The sequence below is a fragment of the Carcharodon carcharias genome, chromosome 2, assembly GCF_017639515.1.
Source record: "Carcharodon carcharias isolate sCarCar2 chromosome 2, sCarCar2.pri, whole genome shotgun sequence".
Taxonomy (NCBI): domain Eukaryota; kingdom Metazoa; phylum Chordata; class Chondrichthyes; order Lamniformes; family Lamnidae; genus Carcharodon; species Carcharodon carcharias.
Genome location: NC_054468.1, coordinates 1,677,075 through 1,698,342, shown reverse-complemented (window position 1 = coordinate 1,698,342; position 21,268 = coordinate 1,677,075). Strand labels below are relative to the sequence as shown.

Below are 21,268 nucleotides of genomic sequence, written 5' to 3'. Positions count from 1 at the left end.
GCTGTTGGGGTGGATTTAAACTAAATTGGCAGGGGGATGGGATCCTGAAAAGTAGTTCAGAGGGGAGAGAAGCTGAGGTGGAATTAGAACTTAAAACACTAGGAAATGAGTCTGGAAGGCAGAGGAAACATAGGCCAGATAAGGAAGAAATGAGTTTAGCAAGGCTAAATGGAATATATTTTAATGCAAGGAGCCTGAGGAATAAGACAGAGGAGCTGAGGGTACAGATAGGCACATGGGAGTATGATCTCATAGCTATAACCGAGACCTGGCTAAAAGAAGGGGAAAATTGGCAGCCCAGCATTCCTGGTTATTGGGTATTCAGACAGGATAGAGAGGGGGATAGAAGAGGAGGGGCGGTGGGGGGGTGGTGGGTGGTCACAATATTGATCAAGGAATCAATTATAGCAGTGAGGAGGGATGATATCTTGGAAGGATCATTAAATGAGGCCATGTGGGTAGAAGTAAAAACCACAAAAGGGGTAAACACACTGTTGGGTGTGTGCTATAGGCCCCCAAACAGTCAGGGAGAGATAGAGGATCAAATATGCAATCAGATTTCAGAGAAGTGTAAGAATAATAGGGCAGTAATATTAGGGGATTTTAACTACGCAAATATTAACTGGGATAGTTTTAGTGTGCAAGGTAGAGAGGGAGCAAAATTCTTAAGTTGCATTCAGGAGAACTTTTTTAGTCAGTACGTAGAAAGCCCAACAAGGGAGGGTGTAGTTCTGGACCCAATATTCGGAAATGAGCCCAGGCAGGTAGGAGGTGTATCAGTAGGGGAGCATTTTGGATATAGTGTCAAGGGACATAAAGCTTAGGATTAAGAAAGAAAGAGAAGCTTATGACAGATACCGAGAGCTCAACACAGCAGAGTCCCTAGATGAGTATAAAAAGTGCAGAGGGGAACTTAAAAAGGAAATTAAGAAAGTTAAGAGAGTGCATGAGAAAGAATTGGTGGGTAAAATAAAGGAAAACCCAAAGGGGTTTTAAATGTATAAAGAGCAAGGGAATAACTAAGGAAAGAGTCGGGCCAATTAAGGACCATAGAGGTAATCTGTGTGTGGACCTGGAAGACATGGGTACAATCCTCAATGAATACTTTGCGTCAGTCTTCACAATGGAAAAGGACGATGCAGGTATAGACATCAGGGTGGAGAACTGTGAAATATTAGAGGAAATTAACATAGAGAGAGGAGGTACTAGTGGGTTTAGCGGCCTTAAAAATGGATAAATCCGCAGGCCTGGATGAGATGTATCCCAGGCTGTTGAGGGAGGCAAGGGAGCAGATATCGGGGGCCCGAGCAGTAATTTTCAGATCCTCTCTGGCCACAAGTGAGGTACCAGAGGACTGGAGGACTGCTAACGTTCTCCCATTATTAAAAAAGGGAGGAAGGGATACACCAGGAAATTACAGGCCAGTCAGTCTAACCTCGGTGGTGGGAAAGTTACTAGAAAAAATTCTGAGGGACAGAATATATCTGCACTTGGAGAGACAGAGATTAATCAGGGATAATCAGCATGGATTTGTTAAGGGATGGCCATGTTTGATAAATTTGATTGAATTTTTTGAGGAGGTAACCAGAAGTCCTGATGAGGGTAATGCATTTGATGTAGTCTACATGGACTTTAGCAAGGTTTTTGATAAGGTCCCTCATGGCAGACTGGTCAAGAAAGTAAGAGCCCATGGGATCCAAGACACGGTGGCATTTGGCTCCAAAATTGACTGAGAGGCAGGAAGCAGAGGGTGATGGTAGAGGGATGTTTCTGTAACTAGAAATCTGTTTCCAGAGGGGTTCTGCAGGGTTTGGTGCTGGGACCCTTGCTGTTTGTGGTGCACATAAATGATTTGGGCTTTAAGTATAGGGGGTATGATCAAGTAGTTCCCAGATGACACGAAAATTGGTTGGGTGGATAGCCGTAAACTGCAAGAGGATATCAATGGACTGGTCAGGTGGGCAGAGCAGTGGTAAATGGAATTCAACCTGGAAAAGTGTGAGGTAATGCACTTGGGGAGGGCTAACAAGGCAAGGGATTATACTATGAATGGTAGGACCCTGAAAAGTACTGAAGCTCAGACGGACCTTGGTGTACATATCCACAGATCCCCGAAGGTAGCAGGGCAGGTAGATAAGGTGGTTAAGAAGGCATATGGGATACTCGCCTTTATTAGCCGAAGCATAGAATACAAGAGCAGGGAGGTTATGCTGGAACCGTATAAAACACTGGTTAGGCCACAACTGGAGTACTGCGTGCTGTTCTGGTCACCACATTATAGGAAGGATGTGATTGCACTGGAGAGGGTGCAGAGGAGATATACCAGGATACTGCCTGGGCTGGAGGGTCTGAGATATGAGGAAAGATTGGATAGGCTGGTGTTGTTTACCTTGGAGCAGCGAAGGTTGAGAGGGGACCTGATTTTTTTGGCTATGAGGAGCATAGATAGGGTGGATAGGAAGGTGCTTTTTCCATTAGTAGAGGGGTCCATAACCAGGGGACATAGACTTAAGAGGTAGAAGGCTAAGAAGGGAGTTGAGGAGAAATCTTTTCACCCAGAGGGTGGTGGGAATCTGGAACTCGCTGCCTGAAAGGGTGGTTGAGTCAGAAACTCTCGTAACAGTTAAGAAGTATTTAGATATTCACTGGTGTTGCCATAGCCTCCAGGGCTATGGGCCAAGCGCTGGAAAATGGGATTAGTGTAGTCAGGTCTTTGATGACCAGCGTGGACACAATGGGCCAAATGGCCTCCTTCTGTGCTGTAAACATTTATGAATCTATGAGCCTGTACAAGCCTATCCAAGTCTCTCTGAACATCTACTTTGATGACTTTCATGTCTTTTGAAAAATATTCTGCTTTTCCATTCTTATGACCAAAGTGAATAACCTCACACTTCCCCACATTATATTCCATCTGGCACCTTGTTGCCCACTCACTTAACCCAGCTACATCTCTTTGCCTCCTCTTAGTGTTCACCTCACAGTTTACCTTTCCACCCAGTTTTGTAACGTCAGATACATTACTCTCTGTCTCTTCCAATTTATTAGCATATATATTGCAAATAGCTGAGCTTGCAGCATTAATGTAAGAACACAAGAAACTTGAGTAGTTGTTGGCCATTCAGCCTGTTGGGCCTCCCCCGCCATTAGGTAGCATCATGGCTGGTCTGATTGTGTCTTACATCTACTTGCCTGCCTATGTCCCTTACTATTGGATCCATGTCGATTAAAAATATGTCTAACTCAGCCTTGAATACATTCAATGACCCAGCCTCCAATGCTCTCTGGGGAAGAGAATTCCACAAATTAATGACCCTCTGAGAGAAGAAATTCCTCCTCATCTCCATCTTAAATGGGAGGCCCCCTATTTTGATACAGTGCCCCCTAGTTCTAGATTACCCTACAAAGGGTCATTCGCAGTAAAAAAGAACGTTTGACATACTGAGACCAGTCATGTGAAACGGGGTCAAATGCATCAACATGCCCAAACTGCAGCATTGTGAATGATTGCAAGGGGGCCGCACTTCCAATAGGCTTTCCAGGTAATGACAAATTTAGGTGTTTGGCTTACTGCAGAGTCACCCTCTCCCTGGGGTCTCTTATAATTTTCAGTCCATAAACATTTTTCATGTATTTACCAGTTTAAATGCATTGCTGCTTTAAGAGCAGTCATTTTTTTTTAACACTGTCTCTGCAGCTGTCGGCTTTTCTATGCTGGATTTTGTGCTGTCATCCAGATTTTGGCAGGATCATGATTCTGCACGGGTTTTAAAACAAGTTAAACTGCAGCACCGCTTCCTGCTCCGGTTGTCGGCTGTCAACTATTTTATATGGTAAGTACAGATGCTCTTTCCAATGCTTTGCTCACCCATCTTGAAATTTATTTTCTTTTGTTCTTTATCCTCGTTGCCACTTTTATGCCTTTGGTAAATGAGTTTGTTGGCCACCCGAACTCTAACTGCACGCCTTCCTATGTTCTCATCAATTACTGCTTACAATCAATAATGGGGAGAGATTGATGTAAGAATAAACAGTGATGGTTTATTGAGACTTAGGGCAGAGCACGAGATCATACATGCTCACTCAGAAACCTCCAGAAATAGACTTACAGTTCCCAGTTGCTCACGCTATACAGTGATTCGTCAGTGCTGTCACATGACAGCACTGATCGGTACATTTGCATTCTCTTAAATGGACAGGGTACCTTATTTTACCACACCTGTATTCACTGGAATTTAAAAGAATGAAAGGGGTTCTCATTGTAAGGTATAAAATTCTGATAGGGCTGGACAGACTGGATGCAGGGATGATATTTCCTCTGGCTGGGAGGGTCTAGAACAAGGGGTCACAGTCTCAGGATACGGGGTAGGCCATTTAGGACTGATTTGAGGAGAAACTTCTTCACTATGAGGTTGGTGAACCTATGGAATTCTCTACCACAGAGGCTGTGGAGACCAAGACACTGAATATATTTAAGAAAAAAATAGAAATATTTCTGGACCCTAAAGGCATCAAGGGGCATGGGGAGAGAGCTGGCATATGGCATTGAGATAGAGGAAAGCCATGATCATATTGAATGGTGGAGCAGGCTCGAAGGGCCGAATGACCTACTCCTCCTGTTTTTTATGTTTCTATGAACCCTCTGAGAGAAATAAATTCTCCTCATCTCTGTCCTAAAAGTGCGACCCCTAATTTTAAAACAGTGCCCCCTAGTTCTGGACTCACCCACAAGAGGAAACATCCTTTCCACGTTCACCTTGTCAAGGCCGTTCAGGATCTTGTATACTTCAATCAAATCACCCCTCAGTCTTCTAAACTCCAGCCCAGTCTGTCCGACCTTTCTTAATAAGACAACCTACTCATTCCAGGTATTAATCTAGTAAACTTGGGTGAAATTACAATCGCTAGGGAAGTGGTACTGAGCAAACTGATGGAACTGCGGGCTGACAAGTCTCTGGGTCCTAAGCTGATGGCGTGGCAGGCGAATTGGAGCCTGCCCTCCATGGAAATGGTGTATTTCCCGGGAATACATATGGTGTGAAAACCCACCATTGCAGCGGGCAGGTAAAACTACAAATCTGGGATGATTCCGCCCTCTGTTTCCTGTTAGTTAGCCAGTCCTCTATCTATGTAAATATATCACCCTAACGCCAAGAGCTCTTATCTTGAGTGCTAACCTTTCATGTGGCACCTTATCGAACGTCTTTTGGAAATCAAAACACACTACATCTACAGGCTCTCCTTTATCAGCCCTGTTATATCCTCAAAGAACTCTAATAAATTTTTCAAACAAGATTTCCCTTTCACAAAACCATGTTGACGCTGCCTGATTGTGTAATAATTTTTGAAAGGTCCTGCTACTACCTCTTTAACAAACGATTCCACCTTTTTCCCAATGACAGACACTAGACTAATTGGCCTATATTTTCCTGCTTTCTGTCTCCATCTCTTTTTGAACAGCAGTGTTATATTTGCAGTTTTCCAATCTGTTGCGATATTTTCAGAATCTAGGTAATTTTGGAAGATTACAACCAAACTGTTTACTATCTCTGCAGTCACTCTTTTCAAAACTCTAAGAAGCAGGCATCAGCTTCAGGAGACTTAGTATTACATTTTCTGTGTGATAATGATTGTTTTAAGTTCCTCCCTCCTTCCCTTTTGCCTCTTGATTTCCTCCTATTCTCAGGATGCTGTCTGAGTCTTTGACTGTGAAGACAGATACAAAATACTCATTCAAAGTCTCTATTATTTTCCAGACTCACCCTCTAAGGGACCAATGCTTACTTTAGCGACTTTCTTCTGTTTCATATATTTGTAGAAGTTTTTACTGTTTGGTTTTATATTTCTCGCTAGTTTTCTCTCATATTCTAATTTCTTCCTCTATTATTTTTACTCGTTCTTTATTGCTTTCTAAAACTTCTCCAATCGTCTGACCTATCACTAATCTTTGCAGCATTGTTCACCTTTTCTTTCAATTTGATACCATCCTTCAGCTCCTGCCTTAGCCAAGGATGGCACATCCTTCTCATCATGTCATTCTTTCTCAATATCTTTGTTGAGAGATATGATACATCTCCTTAAATGATAGAATATAATATGATAGAATTTACCCTGCAATTTGAGAGGAAAAAGCTGGAATCAGATGTAACGGTATTACAGTTGAATAAAGGCAACTACAGAGGCATAAGGGAGGAGCTGGCCAGAATTGACTGGGAGATGAGCCTAGCAGGAAAGACAGTGGAACAGCAATGGCAGGAGTTTCTGGGAGTAATTTGGGAGACAGAGCAAAAATGCATCCCTAGGAAGAAGAAGCATACTAAAGGGAGGACGAGGCAACCATGGCTGACAAGGGAAGTGAGGGACAGCATAAAAGCTAAAGAGAAAGCATATAATGCGGTGAAGAGCAGTGGGAAACCAGGGGACTGGGAAGCCTAAAAAGACCAACAGAGGACAACTAAAAAAGAAATAAGGAGGGAGAAGATTAAATATGAGGGTAAACCAGCCAGTAATATAAAAGAAGATTGCAAAAGTATTTTTAGATATATAAAGGGTAAGAGAGAGGCAAAAGTGGACATTGGGCCGCTGGAAAATGACACTGGAGAAGTAGTAGTGGGGTACAAAGAAATGGCGGAGGAACTGAATAGGTACTTTGCATCAGTCTTCACGGTGGAAGATACAAGTAACATCCCCAAAGTTCAAGAGAGTCAGGGGGCAGAGGTGAATATGGTGGCCATTGCCAAGGAGAAAGTGCTAGGAAAACTGAAAGTGGATAAATCACCTGGACCAGATGGATTACACCCCAGAGTTCTGAAGGAGATAGCTGGAGATAGTGGAGGTGTTAGTGGTGATCTTTCAGGAATCACTGGAGTCAGGGAGGGTCCCAGAACACTGGATAATTGCTAATGTAACCCCCCTGTTTAAGAAGGGAGTGAGGCAAAAGACGGGAAATTACAGGCCAGTTAGCCTGACCTCGGTCGTTGCTAAGATTTTAGAGTCCATTATTAAGGATGAGATTTCAGAATACTTGGAAGCGCATGGTAAAATAGGGCAAAGTCAGCATGGTTTCATCAAGGGGAGGTCATGCCTGACAAATCTGTTAGAATTCTTTGAGGAGGTAATGAGTAGGTTAGACAAAGGAGAGCGAATGGATGTTATCTACTTGGACTTCCAGAAGGCCTTTGACAAGGTGCCGCACAGGAGGCTGCTCTGTAAGATAAGAGCCCATGGTGTTAGAGGCAGGTACTAGCATGGATAGAAGATTGGCTGTCTGGCAGGAGGCAGAGAGTGGGGATAAGGGGGTCCTTCTCAGGATGGCGGCCGGTGACTAGTGGAGTTCCACAGGGGTCTGTGTTGGGACCACAACTTTTCACTTTATACATTATTGATCCAGATGAAGGAACTGAGGGCATCCTGGCTAAGTTTGCAAATGATACAAAGATAGGTGAAGGGACAGGTAGTATTGAGGAGGCGGGGAAGCTGCAGAAGGATTTGGACAGGTTAGGAGAATGGGCAAAGAAGTGGCAGATGGAATACAACGTGGGGAAGTCTGAGGTCATGCACTTTGGTAGGAAGAATAGAGGCATAGACTATTTTCTAAAAGGGTAGAGAATTCAGAAATCTGGAGTGCAAAAGGACTTGGGAATCCTAGTCCAGGATTCTCTTAAGGTTAACTTGCAGGTTGAGTCGGTAGTTAGGAAGGCAAATGCAATGTTGGCATTTATTTCGAGAGGACTAGAATATAAAAGCAGGGATGTGCTGCTGAGGCTTTATAAGACTCTGGTCAGACCACATTTAGAATATTGTGAGCAATTTTGGGCCCCACATCTGAGGAAGGATGTGCTGGCCCTGGAGAGGGTCCAGAGGAGTTTCACGAGAACGATCCCAGGAATGAAAGGCTTAACATATGAGGAACGTTTGAGGACTTTGGGTATATACTCGATGGAGTTTAGAAGGATGAGGGGGGATCTGATTGAAACTTACAGAATACTGAAAGGCCTGGATAGAGTGGATGTGGGGAAGATGTCTCCATTAGTAGGAGAGAATAGGATCTGAGAGCACAGCCTCAGAGTAAAGGGAAGACCTTTTAGAACAGAGATGAGGAGAAACTTCTTTAGCCAGAGAGTGGTGAATCTATGGAATTCATTGCCACAGAAGGCTGTGGAGGCCAGGTCATTGAGTGTATTTAAGACCGAGATAGATAGGTTCATGATTGGTAAGGGGATCAAAGGTTATGGGAAGAAAGCGGGAGAATGGGGTTGAGAAACGTTTCAGCCATGACTGAATGTCGGCTCAGACCCGATGGGCCGAATGGCCTAATTTCTGCTCCTATGTCTTATGGTCTTATAGTCTTAAATATCTGACACTACATCTCCACTGTCTTAACTTTTAACCTATATTTCCATTCTACTTTAGTCATTTCTGTCTTCATACCCCTGTCATTTATTAAATTTTAGACATTAGTTATGGACCCACATTTTTAACTATCAAACTGAATGCTAAATCCTGCCATGGTATAATCACTGTTGCCTAGGGGATGTTTTACTATGAGGTTTTTAATTAATCCTGTTTAATTACACATTCCCAGGTCCAAAATAGCCTGCTCCCCACCCTGAATATAGTCTATGAACTCTTCCAATGGCAGCAGTGTGTACCATCTACAAGATGCACTGCAGGAATTCACCAAGGCTCCTTAGACAGCACTTTCCAAACCCATGACTGCTAGAAGGACAGCAGATAGATGGGAACACCACCACCTGGAAGTTCCCCTTCAAGCCACTCACCATCCTGACTTGGAAATATATCACCGTTCCTTCACTGTTGCTGGGTCAAAATCCTGGAACCCCCTTCCGAACAGCGCTGTGGATGTACCTACACCACATGGACTGCAGCGGTTCAAGAAGGCAGCTCACCACCACCACCTTCTCAAGGGCAATTAAGGATGGGTAATAAATGCTGGCCCCGCCAGCAATGCCCACAGACTTATCATTTTGCATCCATATGACTCTTCTTCAGAGTTCTGAAGAAGAGTCATACAGACTTGAAACGTTAACTGTTTCTCTCTACACAGATGCTACCACAACTGCTGAGTTTTTCCAGCATTTTCTGCTTTTAATTCAGATTTCCAGCATCCGCATTATTTTGCTTTTATCTTTACATTAACCATTACTCTGTTTCCTGTCACTCAGCCAATTCCATATCCATGTTGCTACTCTCCCTTTTTATTCCATGAGCTATAATTTTGCTCAGAAGTCTGTTGTGTGGCACTGTATCAAATACCTTTTGGAAATCCATTTACACCACATCAACTGCAATGCCCTCATCAACCATCTCTGTTGTCTCTTCCAAAAACTCCAGCAGGTTAGTTAAATATGATTTTCCCTTAAGAAATCCATGCTGGCTTTCCTTAATTAACTTGCATTTGTCAATGTGACTATAAATTCTGTCTCGAATTATTGTTTCTACAAGTTTCCCCACCATTAAACTGACTGGTCTACAGTTGCTGGGCTTATCCTTACCCCTTTTTTTGAGCAAGGGTATAATGTTTGCAATTCTCCAATCCTATGGCACCATGTCTGAGTCTAAGGAAGGCTGGAAAATTATGGCCAGAGCTCCTGCAATTTCCACTCAATTCTCGCAGTACCCTTGGGTGCATCTCATCCAGCCCCAGTGCCTTGTCAATGTAAAGTACAGATAACCTACCCATACCCCCTATTTTTCCATTTTAAACCCTTCTAGTGTCTGAATTACTTTCCCTGTCACTGTGGCCTGGGTAGCATCTGCTTCCTTGGTAAAGACAGACGCAAAGTATTCATTTAATACCTCCATTTGTAAATCCCCCTTTTTGTCCCTAATCGGCCCTACTTCACCTTTTAGGACCTTTTTACCTATTTATATTCCTATAGGAGACTTTCTACCTGACACTTGTCATAAACATACTTTTTCACCTTTATCTTAATTTCTATCTCCTATTTCATACAGGGAGTTCTGGATTTGTTTAATCTACCTTTCCCTTTCGAGGGAATATACCTTGACTGTGCTCGAATCATCTCTCCTTTGAAGGTAGCCCATTGATCAGCTTCCAATTTTCCTGCCAACCTTTGATTCCAATTTATTCATCCCAGATCCATTCTTACCCCAAAGAAGTTGGCTTTCCCCCAGTTAGTTATTCTTACTCTGGACTGTTCTTTGCTCTTTTCCATAGTCAGACTAAACCTTACAATACAATGATCACTGACCCCTAAACGTTCCCCCACTGGCAGTTGATCCACTTGGCCCACCTCATTTCCATGAAGCAGGTCCAGCAGCACCTCCTTCCTTATTGGACTGGACACACACTGATGAAGAAAATTTTCCTGAACTCACGCTAGGAACTCTTGTCCCCCTCTGCCCTTTAAACTGCTACTATCTCAACCTATATTCGGGTAATTAAAGTCCCCCATTATAACTATAATTTTTACACCTCTCTCTCTCTGTAATTTCCTTGCAGATTTGTTCCTCTACATCCTTCCCATTAGTTGGTGGCCTATAGACTACTCTGAGCAATGTTATTGCACGTGTTTTGTTCCTTGGCTCTAGCCAAATTGATTCTGTTCTTGACACCTCTGGGGCTTCCTCTTTCTCCAGCACTGCAATGCTCTCCTTAACCAATATCACCACCCCTCCCCCTTTCCTCCTTTTCCTATCTTTCCTAAACACCTTGTAACCAGGAATATTAATCAGTCCTGCCCTTCTTTGAGCCAGGAATCTGCGTTCACCACAACATCATATTTCTACAACCCAGAGCTCAAGCTGCTGCAACAGATGTCACTTTCTGCACAAATGGTATCCAGGACACAGGAAGCATCCTGGAGTTCCCACATGGCACAGGATTGGCACTCTCGAGGTTAGAGCTACTCTGCCATTTCTCTATTTATTAGTTATGCTTGCTACTGTTTAAATATTAATACATTTTACTACTATTAATAAGCCTTACTAATATTGATAAATCATACCAAGAATTAACAGAATTTAAGAATTGCAATAAATCTTACTTAAAAATAAAAGAAAATACTTACCAGCTACTCACTTGTTCCTTTTTAATAATATTTCATCTTCCAGGTGTTAAGACTCTGTGCCTAAGCATCAATACTCACCAGCCAATCAACTTACACCCTTGCAGTGATGTCACAACTCAATTTATGTTTCTGAACTCTAGCAGCGGTGTGACACCAGCACTGGCACTGGCACCCAGCGCTGAGCCTCAGTGGAACCCTCACTCTGTCTCACACTGCTTTCAGCCAAACCAGTCCTAACTTCTACAATCTATCTTTGTAACTGAAGTTTCTCACCTCCGGAACCATTCTTGTGAATCCTTTCTGCACCTTCTCTAACATCCTCACATCCTTCCTAAAGTATGATGTTCAGAACTGGACGCAATACTCCAGCTGAGGCTGAACTGTTGTCTTACACACATTCAACATAACCTCCTTGCTCTTGTACTCTATGCCCCTATTAATAAAGCCCAGGATACTATATGCTTTATTAACCGCTCTCTCAACTCTATCCTGTCACCTTCAATGACTGATGCACATATACACCCAGGTCCATCTGCTCCTGCACCCCCTTCAGAGTTGTATCATTTATTTTACATTGTCTCTCCATATTCTTCCTACCAAAATGAATCACTCATATTTCCCTGCAGTGAAATTCATCATTTTTAAAAATTCATTCACAGGATGTGGGCTTCGCTGGCTGGGCCAGCATTTATTGCCCATCCCTAGTTGCCCTTGAAAAGGTGGTGGTGAGCTGCCTTCCTGAACCGCTGCAGTCCATGTGGTGTAGGTACTCTACCACAAACCTTTCTCCTGCCAAGAAACTTTCATTAACCATTACTCTCTGTTTCCTGTCACTTAGCCAATTTTGTATCCATGTTGCTACTGTCCCTTTTATTCCATGAGCTCTAACTTTTCTCACAAGTCTGGTGTGTGGCACTGTAATGAATGCATTTTGGAAGTCCATGTACATGACATCAATAGCATTCCCCTCATCAACCCTCTCTGTTACTTCTTCAAAAAACTCCGGTAAGTTAGTTAAACACAAATTTCTCTTAAGAAACCACATTTGACCACGTGATTATTAACTTTGTTCAAATTATTGTTTCTAGAAGTTTCCCCACCACTTAAGTCAAACTGACTGGCCTGTAGTTGCTGGGCTTATCTTTACACCATTTTTGAAAAAGGCCTTAACATTTGCAATTCTCCACTCCTCTGGCACCGCCCCGAGCCTAAGCAAGATTGGAAAATTATGGCCAGTGCCTCCACAATTTCCATTCTCACTTCCCTCAGTATCCTTGGTTCCTCGTGCCTCATCAAATTCATGGATAGATAAACTATCCAATATCCCCTTATCAATTTTAAACCCTTCTAGTGTCTGAATTACCTCCTCGTTCACCATGGCCTGTTTAGCATCTTCTTCCTTGGTAAAGACAGATGCAAAGTATTCATTTAATACCTCAGCCAAGCCCCCTACCTCCATGAACCATGAACCAGGTACAGCAATGCTTCCTTTCTGTTGGACTGAAAACATACTGCTGAAGAAAATCTCCTGAACAAACTCTAGGATTTTTTTGATTTATGATTTGTCCTACTGCCAGGGGGCCTATCAACCACTTCCACAAGTAACTTCTTTGCTATTTCTTATCTCCACACAAACTGATTCTACATCTTGATCCTCCAAACCACAATCATTTCTCACTAGTGTACTGACCTCATCCTTTATTAACAGAGCTACCCCACCTCCTTTTCCCTTCCCATACTTTCAAAATGTCAAAAGCCTTGTATGTTCAGGAGGTCCCAGACATGCTCATTGTAATGGTTATTATATCATACTTACTTATTTCTATTTGAGTGATCAATTCACCCACCTAGTTATGAATGCTGTGATCATTCAGATAAAGTGCCTTTAATTCTGTCTTTTTACCATTTTTCATGACTTTCCTTATTTGCTGGTGCACTCTTATGTTTGCACGTTCTGTCCCTTCCTGTCACACTCTGGCTATCGTTACCCACATCGCTACCCTGCACTATCGCCTTGTCCTTTCTCTTTGATTATCCAAATCTCCCCTCATGTGAACCCTCCCCTGCAAATGTTTAGGTTAAAGCCCCCTTTACAACCCTGGCTATATAATTCAGCAGGACCCTGGCCCCAACACGGTTCAGGTAAATGCTATCCCAGCGGTGCAGCTCCCTCTTTTCTTAGTACTCATGCCAGAGCCGCATAAGCTAAACCCATCTCTCCCACACCAATCTTTGAGCCACGCTTACATCTTGCTAATCTTATTTACCCTATGTCAATTTGCTCATGGCTCAGGTAGTAATCCAGAAATTACAATCTTTGTGATTTTGCTTTTTTAATTTTGTGCCCAGCTGCTCATACTCCCTCAGCAGAACCTCTTCCTTAGTTCTACCTATGCCATTGGTGCCCTTGTGGGCCATGGTAACTGGATCCTCCCCCGCCTACTCCAAGTTCCTCCCCAGTCCCGATGATATTACTTAACCCTGGCACTGGGCAGGCAATAGAACATTCTGGACTCACGCTCTTAGCTGCAGAGAACAGTGTCGACTCCCTCACTATCCTTTCCCTTCCATATGCTGTCCAAAACCCTCATGAATTTCCACATGCTACAGTTGCAACACAACACCTGCCTTGTTTGTATTCAGCTAATTAGGTTTCAAGTTTAGAATATCACTCAATGATAATCTGTAATTATATTATAGAGTTTAACTAGTTACACTACATATTTAATCTAATACTTATATCTCCCCAGTACCATTTAAAAAAAATTCTTTCACAGGATGTGGGCGTCACTGGCTAGGCCATCCCTAGTTCCCCTTGAGAAGGTGTTGCTGAGCTGCCTTCTTGAAACATTGCAGCCCATGTCACAGAATCACAGAATCACACAGTGCAGAAGAGGCCCTTCAGCCCTTCGAGTCTGCACCGACATGTGAGAAACTCCTGACCTACCTACCTAATCCCATTTACCAGCACTTAGCCCATAGCCTTGAATGTTCTGATGTGCCAACTGCTCATCCAGGTACTTTTCTAAAGGATGTGAGGTAACCTGCATCCACCACCCTCCCAGGCAGTGCATTCCAGACCGTCACCACCCTCTGGGTAAAAAAGTTTCCCCTCACATCCCCCCTAAACCTCCTGCCCCTCACCTTGAACTTATTTCCCCCTGTGAGTGACCCTTCAACTAAGGGGAACAGCTGCTCCCTATCCACCCTGTCCATGCCCCTCATATCTTGTACACCTCAATCAGGTCACCCCTCAGTCTTCTCTGCTCCAGTGAAAACAGCCCAAGTCTATCCAACCTCTCTTCATAACTTAAATGTTTCATCCCAGGCAGCATCCTGGTGAATCTCCTCTGCACCCCCTCCAGTGCAATCACATCCTTCCTATAATATGGCGACCAGAACTGCACACAGTACTCCAGCTGTGGCCTCACCAAGGTTCTATACAATTCCAACATGACCCCCCTACTTTTGTAATCTATGCCTCAACTGATAAAGGCAAGTGTCCCTTATGCCTTTTTCACCACCCCACTAACATGCCCCTCCGTCTTCAGAGATCTATGGACACACACGCCAAGGTCCCTTTGTTCTTCAGAACTTTCTAGTGTCATGCCGTTCATTGAATACTTCCTTGTCAAATTACTCCTTCCAAAGTGTATCACCTCACACTTTTCAGGGTTAAATTCCATCTGCCACTTATCTGCCAATTTGACCATCCCATCTATATCTTCCTGTAGCCCAAGACACTCAACCTCACTGTTAACCACCCGGCCAATCTTTGTGTCATCCGCAAACTTACTAATCCTACTCCCCACATAGTCATCCATGTCATTTATAGAAATGATGAATAATAGGGGATCCAGCACAGATCCCTGTGGTACGCCACTGGACCCTGGTTTCCAGTCACTAAAGCATCCTTCTGTCATCACCCTCTGTCTCCTACAATTAAGCCAATTTTGAATCCACCTTATCAAATTACCCTGTATCCCATGTGCTTTTGCCTTCTTTATAAGTCTCCCATGTGGGACCTTGTCAAAGGCTTTGCTGAAATCCATATAAACTACATCAACTGTACCATGTGGTGTAGGTACACCCACAGTGCTGTTAGGGAGGGAGCTCCAGGATTTTGTCCATGTGGTGTAGGTACACCCACTGTGCAGATAGATTTAAACTACTACATCAGTTTAGAAGGAAAAAATCTAAAAAAAACTTACCAATTTTCTTCCTTGAAAACCTACTTTATGCTGATCTCTCTGTCTTTGGCTGCCTCTCTGGGGAACAATCCTTTATTATAAATGGCCAGAACAGCACCTCCTCTCTTACTGCACCAAACTCCCTTACTTACTCAATTCCAGGGCTTCAGCACTTTGTCCCCTGCTGCACCTTTCTACAACTTGATCCTTGCGACATTCAACCAGTCACAGCCTGTCAGCTTGAAAATGCCCCATTTACCCCCACTGTCTACCTCCTGCCCATTAAACAATCCTCTATCCATGCTAATATATTAACCCCAAATCCATGAGCCTTTATATATTGTGTATAACCTTCCTTGAGGCATCTTACTGAATACTTTTTGGAAATCAGAGTACACCACATCTACATTTCCTCTTTATTTATCCTACTAGTTATGTCCTCAAAAAACTCTAATGAATGTGCCAAACAGAATTTCCCCTTCTTAAAAAGATATTTACTTGTTAAATTTTACTATGTGCATTGTTATGACTTCAGTATTCTCCCACCGATTGATGCTGGGCTAACTGGACTGTATTTTCATTTTCTCCCTCCCTCCTCTCATGAATAGCGGCATTACATTTCAATACACTGTGACCATTCCTTAATCTAGGGATGTTGGAAATCATAGTCAGCGCACCCACTATTGCTGCAGCTAACTCTTTTGAAAGCCTAGGATGTAGTAGGTGCTGTGCTGTCAGTGGGTTAGTCCTGAGGGAGCACAGAACTGTCGGACGGTCACTACTGAGCAGGTGCTGCACTGTTGGAGGATCAGTACTGAGGGAGTGCTGCACTGTTGGAGGGTCAGTACTGAGCAGGTGCTGCACTGTCAGGGGGTCACTACTGAGCAGGTGCTGCACTGTCAGAGGGTCAGTACTGAGGGAGTGCCACACTGTTGGAAGGTCAGTACTGAGGGAATGCTGCACTGTCGGAGGGTCAGTACTGAGGGAGTGCTGCACTGTCAGAGGGTCAGTACTGAGGGAGTGCTGCACTGTCAGAGGGTCAGTACTGAGGGAGTGCTGCACTGTCAGAGGGTCAGTACTGAGGGAGTCCTGCACTGTTGGAGGGTCAGTACTGAGGGAGTGCTGCACTGTCAGAGGGTCAGTACTGAGGGAGTGCTGCACTGTGGGAGAGGCTGCATTAATATGTCAAAGAACCTGAATCTGTGTTAATCCCATGCCCTGTTTGAGATTATTAATGAAGTCTTTCTCACATGTAAAATGTTCCAAACACAGACTCTGCTGCTCACCTTCAGATAATCATACGGACAAAGAATATCCGGGTGATCTTCTAGATCAAAGATGTCAGCAAACTGTAAAGAGATGGCATACCCTTCCTCCAGCTCAATACGGTACAGGCAGTCGGAGCTTTTGGGGTATGGATTGGGATAGTCGGGACTGCTGATGACTCCTGACTTTTCAGTGAACACGTTGTCACTACACTCAACTTGTGAGAAATGAAAACAAGCAGGTTAGTCAGAAATGGTTCAGCAGCAACAGGGAAACAAACAACAGCTCACAAATTGTCAACAATTTGCATAATTTCTAAATTTGCAGATGACACGAAACTGGGAAATTGAGTAAACAGTGAGGATGACAGTAACAACCTCCAGGGGGTAGAGGCAGATTGTGAAATGGGCAGACAGATGGCAGATGAAATTTAACATAGAGAAGTGGGGAGTGACTTTGATAGGAGCAAAGAGGAACTGTAATGTGGGCCAAATGGCACTTTATAAATCACTGGTTTAACCACCTATAGAATATTGTGTTCAAACTGGGCACCTACATTAGGAAGAAAAAACACATCCACTGAGTTGTGATCTGAAATGCGCTGCCTGAAATGGCGGTGGAAGCAGTTTCAATCACAAATTTCAAAAAGGAAGCTTAGTTAAATATTGAAGGAACAAAAGGCCATGGGCTGAATGGCATCATTCTGTACTGTATGTCAGTGCCACATGATCACACATAGACTAGATTGAGCGTGCGTACACAGACAGTGTCAGTGTGAGTGTACACAGCCAGTGTTCGTGTGCATACAAAAGCAGTGTGGGTGTGCATGGCCTGTGTCAGCGTACACGGCCAGTGTGAGTGCGCAGTCAGTGTGTGTGTGCACGGTCAGTGTGAGCGTACACTGTCATTGTGAATGTGCACAGTCATTGTGAGTGTGCACGGTCAGTGTGTGTGTGTGCATGGCCAGTGTGAGGGTGCACGGTCAGTATCACTGTGTGCATACACAACCAGTGTGAGTGTGCATGACCAGCGTGAGTGAGCCCAGTCAGTGTCAGTATGTGCATACACAACCAGTGCAAGTGTGCACGGCCAGTGTGAGTGTGCACAGCCAGTGTGAGTGTACACGGTCAGTGTGAGTGTGCACAGTCAGTGTGAGTGTGCACGGTCAGTGTGAATGTGTTCACACACAACCAGTGTGAGTGTGCATGGTCAGTGTCAGTGTGTGCATACACAATCAGTGTGAACGTGCACGGCCAGTGTGAGTGTGCACGGCCAGTGTGAATTTGAGTGTGCATGGCTGAGTGTGAGTGTGCATGGTCAGTGTGAGTGTGCAATGTGAGTGTGCACAACCAGTGTGAGTGTGCACAGTGAGCATGAGTGTGCACAGTGAGTGTGAGTGTGCATGGTGAGTGTGAGTGTACAGTCAGTAATAGTGTGAGCGTACAGTTAGTATGAGTGTGAGGATACACAGTTGCTGTTAGTGTACAGTGTCAGTCAGAATGTGAGTGCACGCAGTCAGTGAGATTGTGAGTGCACGCAGTCAGTGAGATTGTGAGTGTACGCAGTCAGTGAGAGTGAGTGTAAACTGTCAGTAAAATTGTGAGTGTGCACAGTAACAGTGTGAGTGTACATAGTCAGTGAGAGTGTGAGTGTACACAGTTGGTGTGAGTGTGGGTGTTCACAGTTAGTGAGTGTGTGTACGGTTAGTTGATTGGACAATTGGCTTAAACAGGTTTTCAGAAGTTAGATTCAGGGAGCATAAAAGCAGTCCATTTACAGTGATGCCGTGTCTGCGCTGAGTGCTGTCCTGGGCTGCATTAGGGTGCTTCAGTTGGAGTTTGGTGAGAGAGGGAGTTCGGTGAAGAAGGAAGGAGGTGATCCTTTCATTTTCTACCTTTCCTCAGAAAGAAGAGCAGCCGCCTTGGTAAGTAAGACTTGGTGAATATTTCTACTGTACTTAATATTTTCTAAACTAGAGGGAGTAAAGGTAAAGGGAGTAATTTAAGGGTAAGTCATGGCAGGACAGCTCGGCCAAGTAGAATGCTCCTCCTTTGCAATGTGGGAAGTCAGGGGCACTTCCAGTGTCCATGGTGACCACGTGTGCAGGAAGTTTCTCCAGCTGCAGCTACTTGAAATCCATGTTTCACAGCTGGAGGAGTGGCTGGAGTCACTGTGGAGCATCCACAGAGCTGAGATCTTCATGCATAACATGTACAGTGAGGTGGTCACTTCGCAGCTAAAGAGTGCACAGGCAGAAAGGGAATGGATGACGGCCAGATGGAGTAAAGGCGCTAGACAGGTAGTGCAGGAGTCCCCGGAGTCCATCTCTCTCTCCAACAGGTTTTCCAATTTGGATACTGCTGGGGGAGATAGTTTCTCAGGGGAATGCAGCGAGAGCCAAGTCCATGGCACCACAATTGGCTCAGCTGCAGAGGTGGGGGTGGGGGCGGGGGGCTGAAGAATAGGAGAGCAATAGTGAACAGAGGATTCTATTGTTAGGGGAACAGATTGATGTTTCTGCAGCCACAGACATGACTCCAGGATGGTATGTTGCCTCCGTAGTGCCAGGGTCAAGGATGGTATGTTGCCTCAGAGGTGCCAGGGTCAAGGCTGTCGCTGAGCAGCTGCAGGACATTCTAAAGGGGGAGGGTGAACAGCCAGAGGTTGCGGTCCATATTGTTCCCAACGACATAGGTAAAAAGAGGGATGAGGTCCTGCAAGCAGAATATAGGGAGCTAGGAAATAAATTAAAAAGCAGGACCTCAAAAGGTAACAATCTCAGGATTACTCCCAGTGTCACATGCTAGTGAGATCAGGAATGGGAGAATAGACCAGATGAATGCGTGGCAGGAGAGATGGTGTAGGAGGGAGGGGTTTAGATTCCTGAGGTATTGGGACCGATTTTGGGAAAATGGGGCCTGTACAAGCTGGATGGGTCACTCCCCAGCAGGACTAGGACCAATATCCTCGCAGGGGTATTTGCTAGTACTGTAGGAGAGGGTTTAAACTAGATTGGCAGGGGAATGGGAACCTGAGCGGGGAGACACAAGAGAGGGAACCAAAGATAGGAATGAGAGACAGAAAAGTAGAAAGTAAAAGTGGAAAGCAGAGGATACAAGGGCTAGCAGCAAATAGGACCATAGTACAAAAGGAATGTGTAAAAATGTTAAAAAGTCAAGTCCAAAAGCACTGTATCTGAATGCAAGGAGCATTCGTACTAAGGTAGATGAATTAATAGTGTAAATAGATGTAGATGGGTACAATATGGTTGTGATTATGGACACATGGCCTCAGGGTGACTAAGGCTGGGAGCTGAATATACAAGGGTATTCGATATTTAGAACAGACAGGCAAAAAGGAAAAGGAGGTAGCGTGGCATTGTTAGTTAAGGATGAATTCAGTGTGATAGTGAGAGAGGAAATTGGCTCAGAAAATCTAAATGTAGAATCAATCTGAGTGGAGCAACAAGGGGTGAAAAACATTAGTGGGAGTTGTCTATAGGCCTCCAAACAGTAGTGATAAGGTAGGGGACAGTATGAAACAGGAAATTAGAGATGCATGTAACAAGGGCGCTACAGTAATCATGGGTAACTTTAATCTACATATGGACTAGGCAAACCTAATTAGCAATAATATAGTGGTGGATGAATTCCTGGAGTGTGTACGAGATGGTTTTTCAGACCAGTATGTCGAGGAACCAACTAAGGAACAGGCTATCCTAGATTTGGTAACTTGCAATGAGAAGGGGTTAATTAATAATCTTGCTGTGTGGGGTCCTTAAGGGAATAATGGCCATAACATGATAGAATTCTTCATTAGGATGGAAAGTGAAGTCATCCAATCGAAACTAGGGTCCATATCTGAACAAAGGAACCTACGAAGGTATGAGGCGTGAGTTGGCTAAGAAAGTTGGGGAACTTCACTAAAAGGCATGACAGTGGATAGACAATGGTTAATATTTAAGGAACAAATGTATGCATAGTAGAAGTTATACATTTCTTTCTGGCGCAAAAACACAACAGGAAAAGTGGCCCAACCGTGGCTAACACAATAAATTAAGGATAATATTATAAAGTTGCTAGAAAAGGTAGCAAGCCTGAGGATTGGAAACAGTTTAGAATTCAGCAAAGGAGGAACAAGAGATTGATGAAGAGGGGAAAAATAGAGTACGAGAGTAACCTTGCAAGGAACATAAAAGTGATTGTAAAATGTTGGTCCCTTGCAGTCCAAAATGGGAGAATTTATAATAGAGAACAAGGAAATGGCAGAGCAATTAAACAACTACTTTAGTTCTACCTTCATGGAGGAAGACACAAATAACTGCCCAGAAATACTTGGGAGCCGAAGTTCTAATGAGAAAGAGGAATTGAAGGAAATTAGTATTACTAAAACAATAGTGCTGGAGAAATTAATGGGACTGAAAGCCAATGAATCTCCAGGGCCCGATAATCTACATCCCAGGGTACAAAAGGAGGTGACCATGGAAATAGTGGATGTGTCAGTTGTCATTTTCCAAAATTCTGTAGATTCTGGAACAGTCCCAGCAGATCGGAGGATGGAAAATGTAACCCCACTATTTAAAAAAGGAGGGAGAAAACTGCAAATTACAGATCAATTAGGCTAACATCAGTAGTAGGGAAAATGCTAGATTCAATTAGAAACATAGAAACTAGGAGCAGGAGTAGGCCATTCGGCCCTTCAAGCCTGCTCCACCATTCATTATGATCATGGCTGATCATCCAACTCAATAGCCTGCTC

At 43.9% G+C, this 21,268-nt stretch overlaps 1 protein-coding gene across 7 annotated transcripts in view; it reads right to left on the bottom strand.

Annotated features, from left to right (window-relative positions):
* The window catches only part of masp1 (MBL associated serine protease 1), a 689,839-nt gene that overhangs the window by 225,052 nt on the left and 443,519 nt on the right, over positions 1-21,268 (bottom strand). For all 7 annotated transcript variants that reach the window (XR_005945544.1, XM_041208619.1, XM_041208629.1 and 4 more), the window contains exon 5: positions 16,531-16,727. Coding sequence is in view for 6 of the 7 variants with exons in the window: in XM_041208619.1 (XP_041064553.1) it covers positions 16,531-16,727 (197 nt within the window). In the remaining variant the exon portion in view is untranslated. The remainder of the gene's footprint in view (positions 1-16,530; positions 16,728-21,268) is intronic.